This window comes from Bipolaris oryzae (assembly GCF_000523455.1).
Source record: "Bipolaris oryzae ATCC 44560 unplaced genomic scaffold scaffold_121, whole genome shotgun sequence".
In the NCBI taxonomy this organism is placed as follows: Eukaryota; Fungi; Ascomycota; class Dothideomycetes; order Pleosporales; family Pleosporaceae; genus Bipolaris; species Bipolaris oryzae.
In genome coordinates this window covers 5,563-26,192 of record NW_006911397.1, presented here as the reverse complement: position 1 = coordinate 26,192, position 20,630 = coordinate 5,563, and the positions used below count along the sequence as shown (strand labels likewise).

The 20,630-nt window shown below is 49.3% G+C and overlaps 5 protein-coding genes across 5 annotated transcripts; 3 read left to right on the top strand and 2 right to left on the bottom strand.

Moving 5' to 3' along the window:
- Positions 1-1,111: 1,111 nt before the first annotated feature.
- On the top strand, positions 1,112-5,781 carry COCMIDRAFT_7399 (uncharacterized protein; the record flags this gene model as incomplete). Its single annotated transcript, XM_007692158.1, has 5 exons — positions 1,112-1,192; positions 1,243-1,551; positions 1,605-2,115; positions 2,167-4,601; positions 4,657-5,781. 5 exons carry the CDS (start codon positions 1,112-1,114, stop codon positions 5,779-5,781), a joined length of 4,461 nt encoding a protein of 1,486 aa, XP_007690348.1.
- A 374-nt stretch (positions 5,782-6,155) lies between these two features.
- COCMIDRAFT_101707 (uncharacterized protein) lies at positions 6,156-10,803 on the top strand (the record flags this gene model as incomplete). The annotated part of the gene is made up of 8 exons (XM_007692176.1): positions 6,156-6,368; positions 6,429-7,226; positions 7,276-7,348; positions 7,399-7,663; positions 7,711-7,823; positions 7,872-8,519; positions 9,267-10,333; positions 10,393-10,803. 8 exons carry the CDS (start codon positions 6,156-6,158, stop codon positions 10,801-10,803), a joined length of 3,588 nt encoding a protein of 1,195 aa, XP_007690366.1.
- A 1,180-nt stretch (positions 10,804-11,983) lies between these two features.
- COCMIDRAFT_101717 (uncharacterized protein) lies at positions 11,984-14,344 on the top strand (the record flags this gene model as incomplete). The annotated part of the gene is made up of 3 exons (XM_007692175.1): positions 11,984-12,131; positions 12,194-14,086; positions 14,157-14,344. 3 exons carry the CDS (start codon positions 11,984-11,986, stop codon positions 14,342-14,344), a joined length of 2,229 nt encoding a protein of 742 aa, XP_007690365.1.
- Positions 14,345-15,082: 738 nt separating this feature from the next.
- Positions 15,083-17,406, bottom strand: COCMIDRAFT_38896 (uncharacterized protein; the record flags this gene model as incomplete). The annotated part of the gene is made up of 4 exons (XM_007692169.1): positions 15,083-15,674; positions 15,789-16,453; positions 16,504-17,156; positions 17,283-17,406. 4 exons carry the CDS (start codon positions 17,404-17,406, stop codon positions 15,083-15,085), a joined length of 2,034 nt encoding a protein of 677 aa, XP_007690359.1.
- A 485-nt stretch (positions 17,407-17,891) lies between these two features.
- Positions 17,892-18,310, bottom strand: COCMIDRAFT_101711 (uncharacterized protein; the record flags this gene model as incomplete). The annotated part of the gene is made up of 2 exons (XM_007692174.1): positions 17,892-17,997; positions 18,054-18,310. 2 exons carry the CDS (start codon positions 18,308-18,310, stop codon positions 17,892-17,894), a joined length of 363 nt encoding a protein of 120 aa, XP_007690364.1.
- Positions 18,311-20,630: the final 2,320 nt, after the last annotated feature.

The window sequence follows — 20,630 nt, the reverse complement described above, 5'->3', positions numbered from 1 at the left end:
GGCACTGAGATGATTGGATGGTAGCGGGGGAACACTCGCGCGCTTGCAGATAGCCCCTTAGTTGTGCAGTACTCGCGCTTCATGAACACGTTTGATTCTACATGGGAGATGATGTGGCTGTGGCTGGAAATCCCGGTAATGTAGAGGGACTAGTAGCACATACAGCCTATATAGGCAGGCAGACTGCTTTCGCGACCGTTCGAGTATCAGATAGCATTCGACTTGCATAAGCTGAGCAAGAATATCGGACGATGGAAGACCGGTCGCCGGCCTGAAAAGGAAATGATGCAAGGCTAGCGGCGGGGACGCAACGAGTCTGGGTATCGAGCGAAGTTTGACGGATCCACGAGATTTCGCTTCTTGGCTGGTTATGTATCTACGCTTGGTAATCTGAAGAGCCATACTGCCGTGTGAACGGCAAGCTGTTGCCGGCTCAGATTGTGGGTGGCCATGGGTGTGATTCCTTCTGCACTGGTCTAGAGAAACGCCGATAATGACGATAATAACACCCAGCCGATATGAAGCCGTTGCAATAGGATATCAGGGACGAGAGTTGGTCTCCCTGAGCATGTCTCTTCGCTTGTAATTCCGTCCATTGGCGGAAACAATCTTGTGGTTACCTGGTAGTACGGGAATAATTAGGGAAATAGATGACGTAGTAGTCCTCCCAAGGTCCTGGCTGTGTACTCTGATGGGCTGCCGAGATGGACACGGCTGCGCAGCACGTAGCAGTGCATAAAAAGCAAAGCACGAGGACAGTAGACAGAGCAGCTGTAATGTAGTGTCACGGTGTGCGCCTTATTAAAAAAAAAAAGCAAAGGTTCCTGCTTGAAGGGTGTAGGAGGCTACGACGTTAGGCTTGTGGGGGACGCTAGCCAGCCCCCAGCCCGGCCCGCATACCTTTCCGGACTACTGTTCAACGTCCTCACCGACATCTGTCTTACTCATGCAAGCTCTTTTCCCTGATGCCTAGCAAGCCTGTCTGAATCTCTGTCTTTGTATACATGCCCGCAATTGTCCAACTAATCGATTGCAGCTTGGGCTTCAGGTGGAAGGAAGTCTTGTCCAAATAGTTGCCGTTGGGTGCTTGTTGAAGGTGGCAATAAACAACATGGCGTCGCTCCAAACTCCTATATCCCACCAATCATTCTTTTCAGACATACCACCAATCTCACATTGCCATCGCCTCTGGGTCAGTACCCAGCAACTACCACCTTGTTCGACACCTACTAACCTGGTCAGGACCCAAAAACTGCTCGGTTTACACCATGTGCGTTACTTTATGTCGCAACCATACCGGCCATACTTGCCGCCTTGGTCTTGTTGAGATACTCTCTAAGGGTGACAAGTCCGTACTGGCCAAGATGGACGAAACCCCTGGTACAGGAGACCCAGGAGAAAGAAGATGAGTTTGAAGCCGCATCGCCTCAGCGGCCTTTGAGCGCGACCATCTGGCTTCTTGTCATAGCATTAATCGGCCTTACATTTCAAACTGTTCACGTGTTTATTCCTTGGCATCAGCCAATGGCCATGTATCCAGCAATCGCTTGGGTATGCATAACTCCAAATTTTCCTGATGCATCCATAGCTAACAAGCTACCTAGGCCATTACAATCGCCATAATCCTAGTCGAGCAGCCGAGAACTGCATCTTTATCATTATTAATGCTCTTTGCAGGACTCATGTTGGAGCAAATCATCATGTTATCTCACAGGCAAACTTTTCTGGCAAATGATCTTCCATGGGCCGTTCCACCTGCAGCAGCGTTCCTGGCAATCGTCATTATCCTTAACATGCCACTGCGGGACCCAATGCTGCCTAGAAATGATATCAGTGCCGTCCATGACAAACCAACTATCAAATTACGCACTCCGGAAGATAATTTGACCCCTTGGCAATATATGACTGTATCATGGATGGAGCCGTTAATAAAAAAGGGTAAAAGTCGACAAATGGAAGACAGTGATATATGGGACCTCGGCTGGGAATTCAAACACGCGCGATTGCATGATGCATTTGGGGCGCTCGAAGGGTCAGTAACGAGGAAGGTCTTTGTTGCAAATGGCATGGACCTGCTGCGCACCACATTCTTAAATGTAGTGCGCTTATGTGCAAGTAAGTCTTGGACATCATCTTGGTTCTGTACCCTCAATCTAACAATGGCAGCTCTGCTCACGCCCGTCTTCCTTCAACGACTCCTTGCCTCTATGGAACATCACCACAATCGCGCAACAATTACGTATGCTTGTGTGATTTTAGCATTGCGCTTGACCTCCGCGCAACTCAACGTCTTCAACTTGTGGTACCAAAGGCGCGCATATGAGAGGTGCAGAGGAGAGCTCATCACAATGCTTTATGAGAAGACCCTGAATCGCAAGATCCTGGGCGCCAAACAAGACGGGAAAGATGAACAGACTAATGGCAACAGCATTGGCGAAGTACACGAAGGGATCAATGGCGAAACTCAAACAGCCCATGAACAATCTAAAACTGCTTTCAAACATTGGAAAGAGACAGTACTTGCTTCCCTTGGGTCTGTTTTTAGGAAAAACACCAAAAATGCTCCAAAGGAAGATAACGACCCTGCATCGATGGGAAAGATACTGAACTTGATGCGAAGCGATGCTTACGAGATAGCGCAGCGTTTCTGGGAATTCTCGGACATCATCACTAAACCCACTGGTGCAATTTTTGCAATCATACTCATATGGCGCATGTTGGGCTGGGCATGTCTGCTGGGCATACTTGCTTTGGGTGTGTCACAACTATTGAACATTGTCATTGCTCGCCTACAAGTTCATTTTGAGAAGAAGCGCCGATCAGCAACAGATGAGAAGATTCAACGAACAAGTCAGTTCATTGAGTCGATTCGCCACCTTCGTTGGTACGGATGGCAGGATGCATGGCTTGATGGTGTTCTCGAGTCACGTCAAAAGGAGCTACATTTACGTGTCGCCAACATCTTTTTCGTGACCTCACTTGCCTTCATCCTACGGTTTGGTTCCGGACTATTCCCTGCTGTGGCCTTCTATGCCTTCACCAAGTTGGCAGGACAAGATCTACGTATCGACCTCATTTTCCCTGCCATTGAGCTGTTCAATCAGTTGGAAAGCTACCTTCGAGCCTTGCCCCAGTTGATAACGACCCTTCTGAATGCGTACGTTGCGATGGGCCGCATCGAAGAATTTATGGCAGAACCCAACAAAGAAGAAACCCATGTGACAGCTGAGGGCTCCGCTGAGCTCAGTACGTATCAAGCATCATTTGCTTGGCCAGGCGTGGACCACAACGTGCTTTCCGACATTACCCTGTCCTTTCCTCCTGGACTGACTGTCATCTATGGAGAAGTAGCCGCAGGGAAAACTGCGTTATTGCAAGCACTGCTTGGTGAGCTGGATACTACGGCCGGCGAGCTTATTCGCCCTGACCAGATGGTTGCGTATTGTGCTCAAACCCCCTGGCTTCAGAGCATGAGCATTCGTGATAACATTCTTTTTTCATATCCATTTGAAGAGGGGCGCTACAAGCAAACGTTGGAAGCTTGTGCCCTCTTACCTGATATGGCGGAGCTGAAGCACGGTGATCTATCGAACATTGGCGAAAATGGTATTGGGTTATCTGGTGGACAAAAGGCTCGTGTAGCACTGGCCAGGGCCGTATACAGCAACGCAAAAGTATTGTTACTGGATGACCCATTGTCGGCTCTTGACCATCAAACGGCTGAATTCATTGTTGCAAAGTTGCTGGCCGGGCCATTGCTCAATGGAAGAACGACTATCCTAGTTACACATCGGACTGAGCTCTGCCATGGTATCGCGAAGCAATGGGTTCAACTGGAGCACGGTCGCGCAACAATTCACGAACCTACCCAGGCTGAAGATATCGACGCTCTGAAGCGGACGCAGACGACCGAAACGGAATCCGAGGAGGACGCAAAGAAGCGTGAAGAAGAACAATCGGCAGCCGTTCCAGAAAAGTTCATCGAAGACGAGCATCGTGCAAAAGGCGGCGTCAAGTGGAGCGTGTACTGGCGTTACGTTAAAGCAGGCACACTCCGATGGTGGTCTGTGGTAATATTCGTCATGGCAGCCTTTCGCGTTCTCGATGTCGCTCAAACATGGTTCATGAAGTCCTGGGGTGAAAGCTACGACGATGTAGAGCACCACGGAATCTTTGATTTCCTGCCACCCGCAACTGAGAATGTCGACCCTTGGCTCTGGACGTTCTTCTTGTTCGTGTCTGGAACTGCTATCCTCTTTTGGTGGACAAATCTCATCATGTTTGGAGTTGGATACCACGCTGCAAAAACCATCTTCAGGGAAACTTTGGAGCGTGTGGCTCACGCGACCTTCCGATTCTATGATGTTACTCCAGTAGGAAGATTGATGAACAGATTGACAAGCGATATGAATACTATCGACGGCGACCTGAGCGGTGCATTCATAACATTTGCATGGCAGATTATCGGCTGGATGAGCTGCATTGTCATCATTTTGTCCTCTACCCCAGCGTTCTTAGCTTTCGGGGTCCTCCTCTGCTTTGGATTTGTGTATTATTTTTTCCGCTTCTTGCCCACATCGCAGAGCTTAAGGCGGCTCGAGGTAAGTCTGGTCGTAGAGTGGCATTGGTTAGATTAGGTATGCTAACCTGAGGTAGATGGTATCGCTTTCTCCTTTGATGAGCAATTTTGGCGCCCTTGTTGAAGGGCTAACTACAGTACGGGCCTTCAAGGCACAACATCGCTTCCAAGCTCGCGTCATTGAAGTCGTCGACAACTTCCAAAAGAATGACCATTTCTACTGGTCTCTACAAGCATGGCTAGCTCTACGCTTCAGTGCCATGTCGGCCAGCTCCACACTGATTATGACCCTCATTGCTGTGTACACAGGCATCAGTCCCGGACTCACTGCTTTTGTGCTGATCACAGCGGGCAAGTTCGTGCTTCATACCGAATGGATGTGCAGAGTCTACGGAAACCTAGAAATGGACTTTACTAGTGTCGAACGTGTGGTCGAGCTTCTCGACATTGAGAGGGAAGCACCTGGTGTTGTTGAGCCGCCTGCACACTGGCCGACATACAGCGGTGATATTGAGTTCGAGGACGTGACGATTCGTTATGCAGAGAATCTTGAACCCGCACTCCAGAACATCACACTGAAGATTCCCGCAGGATCCAACACGGCAGTCATTGGGCGTACAGGCTCTGGCAAATCAACTCTGGCGCTTAGTCTGTTGGCTACTATTGCGGCCGAGAATGGCAGAATCCTCATTGATGGCATGGACATCGCGACAGTAAAAAAACAGACACTCCGCAGTCGTGTAACGTTTCTAGCGCAGGAGCCTGTGCTCTTCTCTGGAACTATGCGCAAGAACCTGGACCCCTTGTCGGAATATTCTGATGCATCGTGTGTCTCAGTACTGGAGAAGATTGGCGGAGATCAATACTCGTGGACGCTGAGCACAAGCATAGAGGGAGGGGGCAAAGGACTGTCGCAAGGACAGCGGCAGCTTGTGGGACTGGCCAGGGCAATGCTCAGGCGATCACCAATTCTGATCATGGATGAGGCGACAGCGAGTATCGACTTTGAGACTGCACAGCGCATCCAGAGCGTGTTGAGAGAGGAGATGAGGAGCAGTACGGTGATTACAATTGCGCATCGTCTAGAGGCGGTCAAGGCGGCAGACTACTGTGTGGTGCTTGGAAATGGGCGACTGGTGAAGGCGGGCAGGGCCGAGGACATGCTGAAGGAGGGAAGTGAGTTCCAGGCGATGCTTGCATAGTAGACTGCGACAGGGAGGTGTGGTGTGGTGAGTACACAGTAAGCGCTTGGAGTAGTCCGGCTTCCGGCATCCGGGGTGAGGCTTGCGTGGCACCGCCACAAATTGCGTTGGCAGGCGCAGGGATGCGTGCCATGGCCCATGCGATGGCCTGGTAAGCGGTAGACAGGAATCGCAAAGTGCCGCATATTCCGCGTCTACAAAGTGCCACAACTCAGATTCTGCCCCTATACCGTTTGTTTTCAGCATGCGATGACTTGTGCCGTACCCGTCTCTCGTCTGCTGTCCATTTGAATCCAACGTCCACCGCCTCTTGCGCCACTGTAGTCGCATCGGAGGTGTCGCGAGCTCCGCAACCCACCATCATCATTCCCGCCATGGCTGCGGCAACGCCATCAGAAGGCAAAGGCCAGACCGCAACGGGCGATCATGAACTGGAAAATATGGCGGACAAGAAGCCGACGCTGCCGGTGGAGGAGGATCTGATGCAGCTGGCGCGCCTGGGCGAAATCGGGGCCATCCAGAAGCTTTTCGACAGCGGCAAGTATGATGCGACATACAAGGACGAGCAGGGCATAACACCGCTTCATGTGCGTATCAAACATCAAAGAGCAGGTGAAATCAAAGAGTCGGAGCTGACAGCTTGATAGTGGGCCGCCATCAACAACCACTACGCCCTCTGCCACTACCTCATCCAAGCCGGCGCACCCATCAACGCAAAGGGCGGCGATGCGGTCGCAACACCTGTCCTATGGGCAGCCAAGCGCTGCAACTACTACGTCGTCAACCTCCTTCTCGATCACGGTGCCGACCCGCTCCTCACCGACGACCAAGGGTTCAATCTCTTGCATAGCGCGACCCTTGACGGCAACGTCTATCAGATTGTCCTGCTTCTCCACCAAGACATACCCGTTGATATCCCGGACTCGCAGAGTCACACTCCTCTAATGTGGGCCGCATACAAAGGCTATCCGTCTTGCGTTGATCTATTTCTCCGATGGGGCGCAAACGTATATGCGACAGATGACCAGGGCTTCACGGCATTGCACTGGGCCCTCGTAAAGGGCAGTCAAGGATCGATCCAGAAGCTGCTTGAGTATGGAGCGGACCGGTTTGCTAAGAACAATGATGGGAAGACGCCCGAAGTCACGGCACAGGAAATGAGCACAACTCGTCAATGGCACCGTGCCCTCTCAGAGGCTGGCTTCGACCGCAATGGGAATCCTAGGCAGTTTCCTGTGCCGGGTGTAAAGGACTCACGGTGGTTTCTAAATCGCTTCATCTTCTTCTGGCCATCTGTCATACTCTTTGTTGCGCTGTTCTTGGTCAGCCATTACCCTGCTTTCATTGGCATACCGCTAGCATTGATTGGTTCATACGGTATGCAATGGGGCGCGCAGAAGCTATTGAAATGGGCACCGTCGAATATGAGAAGCATACATCATACTGTAAGTCACACCTGAAATCATGCTTGATCAGTTGCTTACCAATGGGAAGCCCTTTTTGGCTGGTATCTTTGCTGCCACGTTGTTCTGGGTTGGGTTTCGTTGGATTACGACAGTTCTCCCTTGTAAGTTGCTTCGTTGCCGCAATGAGTTTTCATCCGGCTAATGGTTCAAGGGACAATACGAACCAACTTCTTCCTCAATTTGTTGTTCGCGACCTTTTACGGTCTCACAGCGTATTTTTACTTCTTCACCATGACTAGTGATCCTGGCTTTGTGCCCAAGTCGGCGAGCAGGAGCGCTTCTAAGGCCGTTATCGACGAGCTTATGGAGCTTCGGCAATTTGATGAACGCCATTTCTGCGTAAACTGTATGGTGCGAAAGCCTTTGCGTAGTAAGCATTGCAAGCGATGCGAGCGCTGTGTTGCAAAGAGTGATCAGTAAGTATTGGCGCTGTGCAAGCGTAAGATGGAGCTAATGGTCATAGCCACTGTCCATGGGTGAACAATTGTGTCGCGAACAACAACCATAGGCACTTTGTGCTATATATCCTGTCACTGGAAATGGGCATTGTTCTTTTCATCAGATTGGTGCTTGCTTGTAGGTGGACCATGCCTGCGCAGTTGGGGACGTCGCTAATGTATGCAGACTTGGAGATTCGCGAAGCACCAAAAGCCTTTGCAGAGTGTGTTATTATCTCGCCAGAATTATGCAAGGTTTTGAACAAAGACCCATTCACAATTGTGCTCTCGATATGGGCGGCTTTCCAGTTGACATGGGTCACAATGTTGCTGTGTGTCCAGCTTCTCCAGATTGCCCGCAATCTTACCACTTACGAAAGCATGCGTGGACACCTTCATAGCCACACGACTGCCGATGCTATCAATTCATTTGTGACGACGGGCGATACTAGTCAAGAGGTATCCGGTGGCGGCAACGCACCAACAAACGGCTTTGGCTCTGGCCAAGATACTGGCGACGTACCGCGCCGTCCCGAACCTAAAGCGTCTATTCTGGATCAATGGAAGCGTCTCCTTGGCATTGACACTTTTGTTACGATTGCGCTGCACGGAAGCCAGGGCGAGCAAATACGCCGGCGACGACAAGGCAATCCTTTTTCCAGGGGCATTGCTACAAACTGCAAGGATTTCTGGTGCGATGCGAGCCCACTGTTTGGTTCCAAAGAGAGCGGGTACGCGAGGCTGGGTGGCGAGAGGGTGGATTACACCAGGCTATATGAAGTGCCCAAGATGAAGTATCAACGGAGTGGCGGAGGAGACGCGGGCAGGTACGAGAGTGTGGCTGGGGACGAAGAAGCATGATATGTATGTTTGATGGAGCTGTGATGTTAATGACTACACATAGAAGAGAGAAAGAGGCGTAACGTTTAGCGCATGTTTACTACGAGTAGTTCTTACACCAGTCTGTTCTTAGTTTGCTTGGCCTCGGCTACTAAAGTGTTGCCGACATGACCATTTCAGCCACACACCGGAATGTTAAAAGCCGAGGATGCAGCGAGCAAACTCCCCGCGTGTGTCAAAACGGCGTGGGTCGCGCGCACATGCGCAACGCTCCATAGCTTTGCGCTCTTGTCGATGCCACTCTGCGCAGACTCTTCTTCGTGCCATGGTCTAGACACTGCATACTCGTACCGGCCGCTCTTTTTCTTGACTTATCTTTCTTTCTTTCTTTCTTTCCTTGCAGGCAATCAGGCTCTGCGTGCACCCAATGTGCAAAATGACATCATGCGAGGCCCTGCGTGGGCTGAAGACACTTTCGCGATGCGCTGGTCCGATGCCGAGACGGGTCGTGGTCGGACGACACCTCGCAGGCGGTAGTGGTAGGGTTGGTGGTGGTGGGACAAGTAGGGCGATATGTACACAATGCTTGAGGGGTGGGCAGATGAGGAACACGACGGCAGGATCGCTACTTGCACCGGGGGGCCGTAGATGGTATGCGCAGGCGGCAGCGGCAGCGGCAGCGGCACGAGAGTGTATTGGCAGCAAACGTCCCAAGCTTTGGAACAAAGGCTAATTCTGACAGTCTCACCCGAAGACATGGAGAGGCACCACGGCCCCATGGCAGAGTATGATGCGCGTGTCGAGTGCGGCCGGTTGCGAGACGATGAACACCAGCGAAATATCATCAGAAACCTGCAAGACCTACACGACATGTTGACAAACTACACACAACCACCAGTTCAGCAACCTACCGTTGATTCCCTCCAGCCGCCCAAGAAGGGAGGATTGTTCTCTTTTCTCTCCATGTCCAAGCCTGCCGGATCGTCGCTGCCGCCCATTCCTGACTCGCTACCCAAGGGCATTTACATGTTTGGGGATGTAGGCAGCGGGAAGACGATGATGATGGATCTGTTCTACGACACACTGCCGCCCAACATTAGCAGGAAGACAAGGATCCACTTTCATGACTTTATGCAGAGTGTGCACCGAGATCTGCACAAGATGAAGATGACGCACGGCAATGACATTGATGGTATACCGTTTGTGGCAGCTGGGATAGCCGAGCGGTCGTCGGTGCTTTGCTTTGATGAATTTCAATGTACAGACGTTGCGGATGCCATGATTCTCCGCAGACTGATGGAGGGCTTGATGGCACATGGCACTGTGATTGTGACTACGTCCAACAGGCACCCCGACGACTTGTACAAGAACGGAATTCAACGCGAGTCGTTCATCCCATGCATCAATCTCCTCAAAAGCCGGCTTACCGTGCTGAATCTTGACTCGACAACGGATTACCGCAAGATTCCGCGTCCGCCATCTGGGGTGTATCACCATCCTCTGGACGCATCTGCGCAAACCCATGTCGAGCGGTGGTTCCGATTTCTCGGCGATTTTGAACATGACCCGCCACACCCTGCTGTGCATGAGGTTTGGGGAAGGGAGATTCATGTACCCAAGGCCAGTGGCAAGTGCGCCGTATTTAGCTTCGACGACATTATAGGGCGTGCTACAGGCGCTGCCGACTATCTTGAGCTCACTCGACAATATGAAGCGTTTATTGTTACGGGGGTGCCAGGAATGAACTACCGAAGTCGAGATTTGGCTAGGAGGTTCATCACATTTATCGATGCAGTCTACGAATCCAGGGTGAGTGAGGGCGGTTGTAGGGCATGAGGGCAGGACGTGTTGCTAACAAAAGGTGCTAGGCCAAGTTGGTCATGACAACGGCGGTGCCTCTGACAGCCCTCTTTCTTGATGAAGCCGAGCTTAGCGATGCGGTAGCCGCGACGAAGAAGGCGGGAAAGCTACCTGGTTCTTCGTCTTCAGCGTCATCGCAAAAGCCATGCGCAGGCGGCAAGGATGACGAAGAAGCAATTTCAGATGTAATGCGCAATCTCATGGACGACCTGGGCATGAACATGGACATGCTCAAGAATTCGTCCATTTTCAGCGGGGACGAGGAGAAGTTTGCATTTGCTCGGGCTCTGTCTAGGCTAAGCGAGATGGGCAGTCAGGAGTGGGTGGACAGAGGGCTGGGGCTGGAGAAGAGGGGCGGCAAGGGGGAGATGGAGGGATGGCAGAAGGTGAGGTCGAGGTGGAGGGAAGACAGCATGTAGAGCAGAAGTCGAACCATGTCGTAGTCCAAGACGTTGGGTTATGCGCCGAGGCCTTGTTTCTCTGGTTGGTGGTGCGTATGCATGAGTCGCAGCCGAGTGAGTGAATGTATATGTATATGTAAGTAGATAGTCCGACATGTCGGAATGTGTGGAGTGTGTTGGCAAGGGCAAGATGGTGGCCCGCACGCTGCCCTCACGACAAGAAATATGGGGTGGGACGATCACGAGCGAGTCATGGGCTTACATTGATGGGTGCGCGGTGAGGCCAAGATTGGCGGTGATAGCAGGGCATGTGTAGTGCCGCCGCAACAGACCGACATGAGGCCTGATGGTTGGGCATGCGATATGACGATATGTCGTGCTTGGGAGGTGGGCCGTAAAACAACGACATGTAGGGGAGTGAAGGTGGAATAGGCAAGCAGTGTGGTGGATGCAATGCAGGCCATCCAAGGGTGAAGAGCACGTGGTGGCAGTCAGTCAGTCAGCCAGACGCGGCTCCGGCTAGCCGGACAAGTAAGGGCAGAGGATTTGTAGAGGGCAGAACCATATCCATGTGCGGTAGTAGTGAAGTACTTAGTACAGGTAGGTGGTAGGGCAGTCATGCTCCCAAGCTGTGGCGGTGCGGGCTCGTATTAGGCGTGTGCGTGTCAAGCAAGTCGGGAGGGTTGGACCCTTCGGAAACAGGGAGGCAGGGAGGCAGGGAGGCTGACTGCTGGCTGCGTAGACGGTGAGCGTAGCGACAGCCAATGAGAAGCGCGAGAGAGGCGAGTCCGCCATCACATGAGGTTTGGTAGTGCGTCATTGTGCCGCGCCTTAGCAACGCCAGCCGCGATACCCCCATTTCTTAGCCTTCTTAGCCTTCTCCAACCCGCCTTTGCCTCTTAGCAATCCGACCACATGCTTGCTATGCCCTCCCCAACATGGACATGGACTCCCCACACACCCGTCACCTGTTCTTATCGCGCCTCCCCACCATCCTTGACTCCAATGCTCATCCCTGGCTCGCTATCGAATTGCATCCATGTGTGTGTGTGGGGAAAAACTTCCGCGTGAGACGCGTGCTCTGTACACTAACCTTGGGCCGGAGCATATAGTCCGCCTGCCCAATTACTTTTTTTTGGCTTCTTCTCTTCTTGCTCCGTAGACTTCCTTTGCTCCTCCTTGTGCATTTTGGCCTGCCATGGTCAAGTTTAATCCCTGGCGCAAGACGCAACCGGTCGAGGAAAACGGCGCCACTTCCACAGCCGTGGCCTCACAAGAAAATGATGCGCCGCGACGTAGATGGAACCTGGGCATATTGAGCGACCCCGAGACGGACGAAGTGCCTGGTATGTCTCTGCTACGCAATTCTATGTGCACAGCAATCCACCTGACACGATTCCATTTGTAGGCTCCGTCATCCTCCTCTCGCGCGCCCACAATCGCAATGAGCCACTGGGTCTCCAGCACGCCCACGCCCGCACCTCGACCTCGTCACTGCCTACCACACAACGCCCACAACCCCACCGCACAGTCTCACACGGCTCCCGCCACTCCTCGCGCTCCCGCCGCCCAGAGAAGAAGCGTACCAAGGATGGCCGCTTTATCCTCGAGCCCCAGCCCGAGGACTCGGCAAACGACCCTCTCAACTGGAACCAAGTACGACGAGACCTTGCCCTGCTCTCCCTCGGCTTCTACTGCATGGTCGGAGGAGGCATGACGCCTTTACTCGCTGCCGGCTTCAACGACGTGGCCGAGACGTACGACGTGACGATACCACAGGTCGCTCTGACAACCGGCCTGTATATGTTGGGCCTCGGTCTGGGCAGTGTTGTTGCCTCACCCACCGCCATCTTGTACGGAAAGAGACCCGTCTATCTAGGCGCCATCATCCTCTTTACCCTCTCTTCCATCTGGTGTGCCCTGTCGCCCAATTATGCCTCGCTGGTTGTCGCCCGTATTGTCCAGGGTTTTGCTGTCTCTCCTGTCGAATGTCTGCCTAGTGCCACTATCGCCGAGATCTTTTTCCTCCACGAGCGAGCCTACCGCCTTGGTATATACACACTGCTGCTTCTCGGCGGAAAGAATTTGATTCCACTCGTCAGCGCTGCCATTGTACAATCCCTAGGATGGAGATGGGTCTTTTGGATTACGTCAATTGTTGTCGGCTTCTGCTTCTTCCTCATCTTCTTCTTTGTGCCTGAAACTTTTTGGGACAGAGCACCAAGACCACCCAAAAGGCACACCCGTGCTCGCAGCCAGAGCCCTGGTAAACACCATAGCCACTTTCACCTGCCCAACTTGCATCACAAAAAGGCCACAGATGCCTCGCAAGGACAGCAGACAGCTTCGGTGGCGGCAACTCCACAGGTCCATTCCCCTATGGCATCACCGCTAGCCTCGCCTACCGAGCACCCAGTCAAGCGAAACAAAAATGTCCACGTCGGATTCGCCGACCCGGAACCCGCTGAAAAGACACACAATGTGAGTGTAGTCGACGAAAGCACACGCCAAGCCAGCGCTCCACCAACGCCCCATTCCCAAATCAGCGTCCGTTCCACTCCCAAAGAAACACAAGGTCACGACTACTTTGGTCACGTTCCTCCAGCTGTTCAGGCAGATCCGGAAAAGCAGGACCTTCGGGCTCAAGATGGACATGCCACCTCAGACTCTGCCCCTGATAGCGACCAGATTTCGGAACAGTATTCTATCCACTACACCGACTACTATCGTGATGCCCCGCCGAAATCATATCGCGATTCCCTCAAGCCATGGAACGGCCGTCTTGCCAAGGACAAATGGCTTCGTGTAGCCATCCGGCCATTCATACTCTTTGCTTACCCCGCAGTTCTATGGTCGTCGCTCGTGTACGCCCTCGCAGTCGGCTGGCTGATTGTCTTGTCCGAATCAGTTGCGCACATCTATCGGGATACTTCGTACAACTTCACTCCACTTCAAGTTGGTCTTGTATACATCTCGCCTTTTATTGGTGGTGTCCTCGGCACAGCCGTCGCGGGTCGCGTTTCTGATTTGGTCGTACGTTTCATGGCTCGCAAGAACGATGGCGTGTATGAGCCTGAATTCCGTCTCCTCATGGCCGTTCCAATTGCCATCAGTACTGTTATCGGTCTCATGGGCTTTGGATGGAGTGCCGAAGAGAGGGACAAGTGGATTGTACCAACCGTTTTCTTCGGCGTCATCAGCTTCGGCTGCTCGCTGGCTAGCACCACTGCTATTACTTTTGTTGTTGACAGTTATCGCATGTATGCGGGCGAGGCACTCGTCACCCTCAACTTTTCAAAGAGTAAGTCATGAACATTCGCGCTACTGCTCTGCACCGCATGATCTTTGACAGACACTAACGTATTGCTCAGACGTTCTGCATGGTTTCATCTTCTCCCTCTTTTTCCCACACTGGCTTGAGTCCAGCGGGAGCAAAAACACCTTTTTAGCCATTGGAGGTATCCAACTTGGCTGTATGCTCTTTTCGATTCCCATGTACATATACGGCAAGAGAGCCAGAATGTGGACAGTGAGAAAGAATTTGATGGAAAAGTTCTAGAAGAACTTGGAATACGATAGTAGCATTAATAGATTTCAAGACGTCAAGTCCCTTTTTACCAACTTTAATAGCTCCTTCATGATTTCTTATGCAATCCACGATGGCAACCGTGTAATCGTAGCTAGAACAAAAAAAACCGGTTCCAGAGCCAAGGTAAGGAAGCTGTCAGTGCTATTTACTAACTTTTCTTGCGACCAAGACATGTTTAATACATGGTGTGACAGCCTCTTGAAGTCGGCACTACTAAGCTGAACCTTTTGGAGAAGGCGAAACACTTTCATCAGCAATTTACCTGGTTACTCCTGTACATAAGCAATCTCCGTGCCTGCAAGTACTACGCTACTTGTTTTCTCATCGGTACGGCTAACCTAACACGGCTTCGTCTCTGACGTGTTGAGCGACGACGTGTTTGTTCTTCTTTTGACTTGTAAGTCTTGTATTAATGGCACCACTTGACTAAGCCTATACAACATTTTCAATGCTGTGTTCTCACACCGAACAAGGGTAATTAAATCCAAATTTAATAATGATTTAGTGGTGTTCGAAAAGTGTCAAAGATGGGAATTCATTGGGTCTGCGCAACCTATCCAGTAGTGTACAGAGGTTTTGTATTTCTAAGTCTCAAAGCTTTCCCGCAATCAATTCCCAAAGGAAACACCAATGACATAAACTAAAGACCCTCACCTACAACCTTCATACGCAATGCTCAAGCTCTTCACACCTTCACTATATGGCACATCACGTTTCTCGCTCCTCACACTGCTGAAGCTGAATTTCTTCAATACCCTGCAGCAATGTATTCAATTTTACCTTTTCCGGATCTTCATTAATCGCCACCTTGTCTGGTAGAGGCCAGTGGCTTTGAGAGTGCTCTGCCACCAACAACTGGTCCAATTTACTCATTCCCGCTTCTTTGACATGTGTGCAAGCCAGCTGCAAGTCCTGAGGACTCATGGCGCTCTGAAGCTGAGTTGCCAGGAGTGTGCCATTGTGGTAGTGATGACTTTGGCTAGCCAGACCTTGTGCTGAGAGAATCAGAAGCGAACGGTAGCCTGCTAGAATACGAGGATCTATGATTGATCCTGCCTTGAGATCGTCAATGACAGTGTTGCCAATTATAGTCAATGTGAAAGCAACCCAGGGATCGTAAAACTCGAATCCGTGCCGTGCATAGTATATGCAAGAGGCTGTTTCAAGCATGATGCGGGCTTCGTGGAGGGATGATTGGGGGCTCTTTTCTGGCCACAGGGCCGCTGCCTTGGATCTTTCCACACTTTCCGCTTTCACCATCAATTGCGCTATGGCCTTCACGATTTGCCAATATTGGACACTGCGCACAGAGTTAGCGTTGAAGCCATTGTATGGCTATAAGTGGGATTCTCGATAATGACCATGTCGCACTGCGGCAGCATCAGATTAAGGAAATCCAGGCGAAGCCACGTACTGTAACATCAGGTGGGATGGCAGGACAACCTTCTCTGGCTGGAACGCCTCAGGCAATAAATTCTTCCATTTATCGAGCTCCCTTTTGATTACAGCAAGCTCATCGAGAGTAAGCATCTGCGCTGAGGGCCTTCCGAATGTAAGTAGCCCTATATCATTTATGATCTTGTGAAGAGCTGTCTCACAATAGAATTTATATCCAATCGACAATGGCATCGGTCGTGGATCTCGAGGATACTGGAATGACACTTCTCCATACCAATCAGAATGTAGCCTCGGGTTCGGCAACGGCATTTGCGGCGGTTGGCTGAAGTATGGTCGACGAAAGAAGTAATAGTCGAACATGGCCTGCCAAGAAAAGACCGCCCAGGCTGTAAAGAGACGAGCTTTCTCCATCTTTGTGCCAGCTCCCCACTCCTCCGGACCAAATAACCCTAGGTCTTGGCTCATCTCACAAGCCCGTCTCGCATATATGGTCCCGATTTCATCTAAGCCGTTGTTTGTCGAATTGTAGCTGAGTATGAGCGCCGCCTGTATGGTCGGGATTTTGCTCCTGCCCGGCAACGATTCCAAATCCCACAATCGTCTTGCTTCAGCCGTGAATCTATATGTCAGAGACTCTGGCAGCCATACCTTGGAACGGTCTGGAATGGTAGAGCAACTTTGCTACCTCAAGTCAACTTTGTACTGCATTTAGTATGGTATGTGGTTCATACACAAGCATTCGCAAGCATAGCATTGGCCAACAATGGCGAACAAAAGTTAGTCCGGCCCGCAGCCATATCCTCTAAGAATAGATCCTTATGTACGAAAGGACCGCAAGGATGAGGGTAACAAAAGTAGGAGGAAATGAGTCTTCTGAACAGACGATCATCGGAAATGACCTTGGTCCATGGTGCCGCGGTAACTTTCTCCATCAATGGCTCGATCATTTGCGTAGTGTGGTACGGCAGCTCGTACGCGCTAGGATGGATCTCGTCGTCTGCTGCACGTCGGTTGTCTTTGTCAACACCTTGAACTTTGGTTCTCTGACTCGAGTCTTCACTACCACTAGCCGAATGAGGAAACAAGGACCTGTGGTACGGAGAGTCTAGATATGGGTTGCCACCGATGTAGAGGTGGTATGGCATCGCGGTCACTAAGGGGAACTCATATCGACGACTAGTCTCAGGTGTCAATGAGAGCTGCATGAGCAAATTTCCATCCCTCACGAAGCTTACTATGGATGCGGCATCCATACCAGCTTTTAGGCGACGGACAATTTCGGCAACGTCTTGCTCTGGCATACTCCTAATCATTCCGATAAGCTTCTCGTGCGTAGATTCCTGCTTTTGCAGTTGAGCATATCTTTGCCTGATCTGACGTGACTCTGTCTGAGTGTACTGGCAGATTGTTGAACGCCGTATACAAGCGCTGCACGTGGGCGTCCTGCCATCGCACTACAATGTTATTAGCTCTGAAGCGGATGGCTTCCAAGCCATGATAGGTGGTTGACCTTTTTTGGATTTACGGCAACTGTGGCATGCTGCTGATACTTTCTGCTTTGTTGAAGGCGTGGCTGTGGGTGAGGTCCTCTGATACCCCTCGGCTGCTGGCAGAAGTGGCCGTAAAGGGGGCATCGGGACGGTCTCAAGTGTGTTAAGCTAGCGAAAGTCGATAGAGAACTTCCGGAGGTGCTAATTAAAGCCTCTTTATAGATACATGTAAGTAGGAGAATACAGGGTAAATATACTGGCCAGCGTGTGAAAAAAAAGTAAGAAACCGATTGTCTTGTTTCTGTTGCTAGGCTTGGCGACGGACGGAACGCCCGACCAATCAGCACCAGTTCACACAGAATCCGCCGACTCACAACGTCAATAGCAGTTAATCCGCTTCAGCATGATCTTGGGGCCGGTTAGAACAGTAGAGTAGAGATCTTCAAAATAGTTCCCCCATGAGGGGGTAGGGTTATGGTGAAACAGTTAAAGGCTTTGAACACGCATAGCAGTACATGGCTTCTCCAGCTACCTTTCGCAAGGCTTCAATTTAAAACTTATCAAAGAAAATACGTGGCACAGGGAAAATAAATCCTCATTATGGTAACAGATCTATAGTTTACAACTTTCTAGGAAGTAACCTTGTCCAAGTCGGCGGTGGAGGTACCAATCTGGTCGAGTACGGTAGGGATAGGACCGTTCAGGCGAATATAAAAATCACCAGTGTGAGTGACCCTGATATCATGTCAATACTTGTATATCAAATGTTGAATACTTGTTCTTTTACGTACCCGTCAACAGTGTGGTGCAAGCGGATCTCGCGACCTTGTTCCTCAAAAATGTCGAAAGTCCACTCAGGGTTATCGCAGGGGTTGCCCAGTGAGTCGACGGTGTAGTGGTCAGCTGCGCATTTCACTCCATCAACAGAAAGTTGAAAGGAGATTTGAGGGTAGCCATTGACACCGACGTAGACGAAGTTGGAGATAGTGACAGTCTCAACGGCGGCGGCAGCAAAGCCGAAGAGTGTGGCGGCGGCGAGGAACTTCATTGTGAACTTTGAGCGAGTGTAGATTGAATTAGGTTTATGATTATAGTCAACAAGTTGTTGTATGGTAATGAGCTTGGAGGTCAACACCAATGCTTATATACGCAATTGTATGGACGTGCACATGATGTTTGCGGTAATAAGAAGTCCGCCCTAAGGGTATATTTTTAGGGACAGGTGAACAGAGGACGTGAGCACTTGGTGACCAATGACTCGATCATTGCACCTTTCAGATCCTGACGGCCCATGTGTACATGGGAAGACCAGGCTTGTTTGCTAAGGACAATTCGAATGATGTCAGTATATTGCCACTACAGCGTTACATAGTCTAAACCCACCAATAGCTTTTACGAATATTCTCTCCACTAATGTCCCATTAAGCTCACCAAGTTGCAGATCAATATGTAGTGGGACCGGGACTAATGCCAAACTGGTAACAGGCTAACCAAGGACAGTCACACCGTGTTTTTGCCCATGAACGCATTGAGCAACATCTGGCAAAACACGAAGTAATACCCGAGATTCATGCATTGCTATCGTATTCCGTCGTAACGATAAATTTAATTCCAACTTGATACAATCTGCCAGCAGTGAACGTATAAGGTGATTTAGACCATGGACAAGCCAATCGTGAGATCCACTTTGATAATAGCGAGTGATGCTTGAACTAAGCCCTATGAACTTAATTCCGTAGTCAGCGATATGCATTCATTTCTAAAATAGTCGCGATCAACTCTGTAGAAATAGAAATTTACATTTAGTTACGAGTTGTCGCTAATGTAGTGTAAACTCAACGCTTTGTATAGCTTACACTTAATAGTACGCTAGTGAAAAGGTAGAGTCTGTCGCTAGGTAAGGTCTAGGTTAAGTTATATCGTATAGATCGCGGGTAATAGCTAACTCTACTTACTAAGTACTAATTAAAGGTTAATACTCAGGGGTACGCTGGTAAATGGGTACCCCCTACCCGCGGGTTGTGTAGGGTTGGGTTAGGGTCGCACGAGCCTTGGGTAGGTGTAGGGTTGGGTCGCACGGGCCGTGGGTAGGTGTAGGGTTAGGTTATTAATTATATAAGACCCAACCCTACACCTACCTAAGTCTTGGCAACCCTACACCTACACCTACCTATAACTTAGTAATCTAACCCTACCCTACACTAGGCCTATGCGACCTAACTCTATACCTACCTAAGGCCTATATAACCCTAACCTAACCCTATATAACCCGCGGGTAGGGGGTACCTATCTAGTTTAATAAGTATAAATATAAGATTAGAGACTAAAGAAAAATATATATAGAGATTATAAATTATTATATTCTTTAATTATAGTAGCGTAATAGATAAAGGCGCTTCTATAGAGATAGTGGAATATCTATATCTACTAGACTACTTAGTAAGTCGCTACCTTAACTAACTAAATCTATCTCCTTACTCTCTATCTCCTCTATAGCTATAGAGAGACTAAAAAGATTATAAATCTTCTTATTAAACTAATTCTTAAGGGGAGGATTATAACCTTACTAATCTAGCTTATTAGTAATACTATACTTAATAACTAGTATCTAATAGATTATTTAGGCGTTAAGATAATATCTTTAATCCCTAATAGTATCCTTTATAATATTAAAAACTTACTCTATACTAACCTAAGCGATAGGTATAGTAAGGATATCCTTAGTAACCTTAGTAAGGTAAAGATGTGTTAATAAGTTAATACTCTACTATTTTAAAAGATTAAATCTATCTTCTTTCTTTATATATAGAGTACTTAGATATAATTTACTCTCTTAATAGGTTAGTCCTCTTTCTTAATCTATTTCCTAGATTTAGGAGCTTTAGATAGAACTAGATAAGCTACTAGACTATAATTATAGAGTAGAGGGTTTATAAAACTACTTAGAGCCTTATAACCTCTATAGATAGGAGCCTATTAATAATTATTAATGCTCTTAGCTATTATAATAGCTAAGATAGTTAAGAAATTATTCTTAGTATATATACTTATCGTTATAGTCTTAGATATTATCTTAGATATAATATTAATACTTTACTGTAATAATAAACTATAATAAATATACCTTATATATAGTTAGATTTTATATAGGGTCTAGAATACTTACGTAATTAAAAAGGTATCTCTGTTCCTTATTAGTCTTTAAGTAGTATTTACTTAGTTTAGCTTAGCCTTTATTAGCTGCAGCTTAAACTATACTTAGCTAATTAATATCTTCTTAATTCTCTATTTTATTACTAAGACTTATAGTTATTTAATCTAGAAAATTAAAAAGACTATTATATATTAGCTAGATATATTAGATCTAA